Source organism: Rhagoletis pomonella, unplaced genomic scaffold (assembly GCF_013731165.1).
Source record: "Rhagoletis pomonella isolate Grant_MI unplaced genomic scaffold, Rhpom_1.0 Rhpom_scaffold_00004, whole genome shotgun sequence".
Lineage (NCBI taxonomy): Eukaryota > Metazoa > Arthropoda > Insecta > Diptera > Tephritidae > Rhagoletis > Rhagoletis pomonella.
In genome coordinates, this window is record NW_023458558.1 from 43,701,392 (window position 1) to 43,706,201 (window position 4,810).

The window sequence follows — 4,810 nt, forward strand, 5'->3', positions numbered from 1 at the left end:
ATACATATATACACTGAGGGAAATAATGCATAGTAGAAATGAATGCTTTATATATGATTATCGTTTAAAAATGTTCGTATTTAAAAATACGTACTTTGACTGTTCACCGCCGAGTATGTATTGTATATGTAAGTGTACGCTTCCCAAGCATGTAGAGTGCGCTGCAGAAAAAATTAACAATTGATCAAAAATAACCTTCTATAAAATATATAACTTTGAGGACAAATAAAAATAAGGATCAAAATTTTTTATTATCATTTTCAAGTTATGTCTGACGGATTTCGAAAATGGGACCACCTACAGCAGAATATGGAATCAAATATGAAATGTAATAAAATAAAGTAAAAAAAAAATAAATAAAAAAGAAAAAAAAAATGTTTTGTTTTTCCTATTGATATTTTATGTTCAAAAGTAGTTAGCATGATAAAAATATAGTAAGGTAGAACCGCTGAGAGTCACTTTTAAAATTCTTGACGTTTCCAAACAATTTAATTTTTAAATTTACTCACAAACTCACACACACATTTTCATTTTCAATCTCAAGCAACAACAATTTCGAACAATTTGAATTTTTTATTTTCACTTTTATATGATTTTAAAATGTTGGCAAACTTCAAAAAAAAATCATGGCCGACAAATTGAGAGAACGGTTCTACCTTGCTATGTTTTTATCATGGTAGTTAGTTACAAGTAAGTTACATCAAATGCAGAGGTAACCACCCTTGACTACATCATCTAATGCACCCAGGTAAGCCACCCTTGACTATTTCGCGGCCATCGCCATAGAAATATAGTTAGCTTTCGTCAAAGAAAATATACAGATAATAACAGACTTATAGCTCCTTAATAATCAACTTAAAGTTAGATTATAGTTAGATACATTTCCTGCAGGGTACGCACCCCAAGCATGCAGAGTGGCGACAACACACACATACATACATAGTACATGTATTCCCGTACAAATCGTGTACTGTGGTGTTGATGGAAATTCAACATTTGAAAGCAAATTTATGTCTGGGCGTAGCTGAGTGCGCAAAGATACTTGCCACAATTTGTTGAAATCCTCAGATGGTCAGGGTTCGAATTCCACTGCAGTTAACATGGCCTATTAAATATTTTTTTTTAGTTTTTGTCCTAATTTTTTTTCCCTCAGTGTACATATGGATGTATGATGTGTCGCGTGATGTTTACGTGGGCGGGTAGTATATTTAGCATTTTGCATATAATTTGTTCGTAATTTCCAGAGAATAATATGTAGTTAACCAGTACAAAAAGGGTAAATAAACGTACAATCAGCTCAATGCCCAGCGGTGTATATCCTATATCCTGCAGTCAAGCGGGTAACTATGGCCTATTTAAATTGTAGCGACAATTACTAAAGAAGTTATCATTAGTAACGTTGTCGTGCGTGCACTGATTGTTGACAATTTTTCATTTTCCACTCCTTCTTTCGCACTCGTCTCTTTGCATAAATGGTGTCCTGCGGTGCGCTTTAACGCGCCAGCATCGCCAGAGCGACAAATTGACAATTAAACACCGTTATTGCGAAATAATGTTGGCTAAAAGAACACGCCTACTGTTGTTGCAACTGGATTGCTGTATTGGCTGCTGATTGATCCCTTTGGCATAGCGTAAATGATGCGCTGTCATTCAGTTCAGTCGTAGTAGTGCACTTTGACTGCTTGCCACCTTCCTCATTTGATTTCAGTGGTTACTATAAAATGTTGCTGTTTTCAGCTGGCGGATAGCAGTTTTAATCGGTGGCTGGGCAGAGTCTGTGCCGATATTTGGAATTCCGTTGGACAGAAAACATATCTTCTGACTTGAAATGCTTCAAAGGAATACATTGCGTTAAATTATTAAAAAAAAATATAAATTGCAAAAATTTCATTCGAAATGGGCAACGCACGGATTGCAACCTTGCTATTCTGCGCTTTCACCTATTACGTGCTGTGTAGTTGTAAATTTTCAGGCCAAAATCAGGTAAGCATTGGCTCCGCCAGTTTTTGCAGTGCAGAAAAACCAAACTGAGGCAAAACGTAAAAGAGAGTGAAAATTATTGAATATGTTTTCTGAAAGTCTCAGGACATCGACAGCAAATTTTTAATATCGATAATGGTGTTGAATCTGCGCTTACCGACAGGGTTATGAATTTAGCTATAGTTTTGGGCAGGAAATAATCTTGAAAGTCAAATATTGAAAATCGCTACAGTGTAAAAGCAGGTAGAGAAACTCGAACGGGACTCAGTGATCGGACTTAAAAAAATGGTTTGTGTGGTAGAATCTGGAAAAATGTGGTAGATTTTAAACAAATGTGGTAGATCTCAGGTTTTGGATTAAATTTGAACAAAAATTAAAAAAAAATTCTGCAAGGTTTCACCTAAATTGCAAACATTTTAATTAGAATCTAAAAAAAAATTATTTTAGTATAAATAATAAAGTGCAAGTAGCTAAAAATTGCGTTTAGTTTTGGCATTTTTTTCCCCACTAGTGTACTTTCTTCTTCCTTATTGGGGCTGTAACTGTCTTATCGATTTTGGCCGAGTTCAAAACAGCACGCCAGTCGTGTCTCTTCTTTGCCAACTGATGTCAATTGGAAATGTCAAGTGAAGCCAAGTCCTCCTCCACCTACCTGGACTTTTCAACACAGAGGAGGCCTTCCTTTTCATTTGTTATCAGCATCGCGACCCGCGTTGAATGTTTTCAGAGCTGGAGCGATTCTGTGGATGTGAATTCCCATCCCAGTCGGCTCTTGACGGGAAAATAACTCCAAGTGACGTGTGAACTCTTATTGCAGGCCGTGTATAAGCGGGAAATGGTCTCATTTTGGACGACCATCGAGAAATTATACTGCTATGAACCAGTTTTCTGAGCCTTAATAATAGATAATTAATAGAGGTATGCACTGCGACCCAGAGGTCTATTGTGCCCTCAACTATTTACAGTACCCCATGTAATCCTAGAGCACCCAGAAAATTTGAGGAGATTCACAGGGATTAGCTATTGTATCAATTTGTCACTTGGCCAGAATGAGCCTAGGTTCCTCTCCCATTTTCTCGCGACCGCCTCGCACTCGTGGAGAGTCTCACGAGTGATATTGGAGTAACATACGTACAATTGGAAAATTTCTTCTGTATCTCTGTTAGCTGTTATGTAAGCAGGTTAGTGACATAACCAAGCAAGTTGTAGCTAAGACTGAGTTTCTCCACAAGGATTTCAGAGAAATAGTTGATGTGGCTACCATTGGTGGCAATTTTCTAAGCATGGGAAGCTGGCTTTATTTATGTGTTTCTGGAAATTAAACCGGTATCACTTTTGAGCTAAATAAATCTAGCCCTAGGATAGATGGACAAAATTTGCACATATTCTCTTGATTATCTTTTCTGTCTAGCCTCGGCCGCATATACTCTCTGTTGCGCTGTTAAGAGTGAGTGCAGCTCATAGGCATTTTGTCAAGCGGGGTTATTTCAAAGGGACTTAAGATAGTTGCGCAAATCAATGTGGTTTTTATGTCAATATAAATATTTTTTCGTTCCATTACATATTTAGTTGTTCCATTTTCCAATTATTTTTTTTCAGTTCCCCGATTCCTCGAACTATTTTCGCCGTTCTCTTACCGCTCTTCGCCGTCAGCAACATTCCGGCTTCCCTATGGATGATACCCGCAGCACCGTTCTGTTGCCTCAGAAACGCTCTAAACAGTTTGAAAACTTTGTGGAGTTGCCCAGCACCGAAGTGTATGAAGCACCCCATCCTGGCTTTGATCGCATACCCTACAACGAGTACAATCGCATAGTGAGCGCATTAAAAGGTTCTCGACGCGTATTTTATTCGTTAGCTTGGTGCATATTTTATTAACTCGTTTGCAATTTTTTTTCGCTCTTCTTTGTTTTTTGTTTTGTTATCATTGCAGAGATGCTGCGTGCGCGCGAAGAAAAACCCATTACATTGCGTCCGCGCCCTGGGCGTCGTTCAACGGGCGCTGATTATCCGCTGTGGCACTATCTTCTGAACGATGCTGGTGATATGGGCTTGAATGCGGACGATAACGCTGCTCTGGTGGGCGAGGCAGCTGATGCATTGACGGATGCGACGCTGAAAAAATCCGCGCCATTCAAACCACGTCTCGGAAAACGTTGCGGAAGTCGAATATGCGAGTGAATTCCCAATGGTGTTTCATAGGCGATTGGTGTAGGTTATTGGGGGTATGGGGTGTGGGGTGTTGGGTGTTGAGTTGGCTGTGTTGTTAGTGCGTGGCAGGTGTATGTGTGTATTTGCGGCGCCAGAAAATATGTTTATAATTGCATAAGATAACTGCATACATACATACATACATACATACATATGTCCGTATGTACAAATGTGTTTCGTTGTTGTTGTTTTGCGTGTTGCGTGTTGCGGTTGGGAGGCTGCGCGATTGCGCATGTTTGCACAGCTCGAATGTTTTTACTCGGTGCCAATGATAAAAGCGACCATTTTTGAGGCAATTAAAATTAAAATCAAGCGAAAACTAAAACATAAACCTAAATGAAATGGCCTTTGCTATTCGCTCCAATTATTGAAACGAAAACATTAAAAAAAAATTATTGAAAATATGCAATTTTACTGTTGTTGTGCTATGTTGTTTAATGTTAGCACATTTGGTTTGTTTGTGGTTGATTAAAATAATTCGTATTTACGTATTTTAATAAAATTGTTTGTCAAAGTGTGGTATAAGTTTATAAATAGCGGAACAATTATTTTATAGTCAGATATTCAAACTCAGAATAAAACCAAACAGATATTAAAATGTAGATATTTTCTACATTTA

The 4,810-nt window shown here is 37.9% G+C and overlaps 1 protein-coding gene across 1 annotated transcript; it reads left to right on the forward strand.

Moving 5' to 3' along the window:
- Positions 1 to 1,896: 1,896 nt before the first annotated feature.
- LOC118738230 lies at positions 1,897 to 4,161 on the forward strand. Its single transcript, XM_036469154.1, has 3 exons — positions 1,897 to 1,983; positions 3,580 to 3,811; positions 3,914 to 4,161. Exons 1-3 carry the CDS (start codon positions 1,897 to 1,899, stop codon positions 4,159 to 4,161), a joined length of 567 nt encoding a protein of 188 aa, XP_036325047.1.
- Positions 4,162 to 4,810: the final 649 nt, after the last annotated feature.

Bases quoted from the DNA above. Each gene is read 5' to 3' on its own strand.
- LOC118738230 (XM_036469154.1), top strand. From the start codon at position 1,897: ATGGGCAACGCACGGATTGCAACCTTGCTATTCTGCGCTTTCACCTAT. The intron at 1,984-3,579 runs GTAAGCATTGGC...ATTTTTTTTCAG, and splicing joins AATTTTCAGGCCAAAATCAG to TTCCCCGATTCCTCGAACTA. The intron at 3,812-3,913 runs GTTCTCGACGCG...TTATCATTGCAG, and splicing joins CATAGTGAGCGCATTAAAAG to AGATGCTGCGTGCGCGCGAA.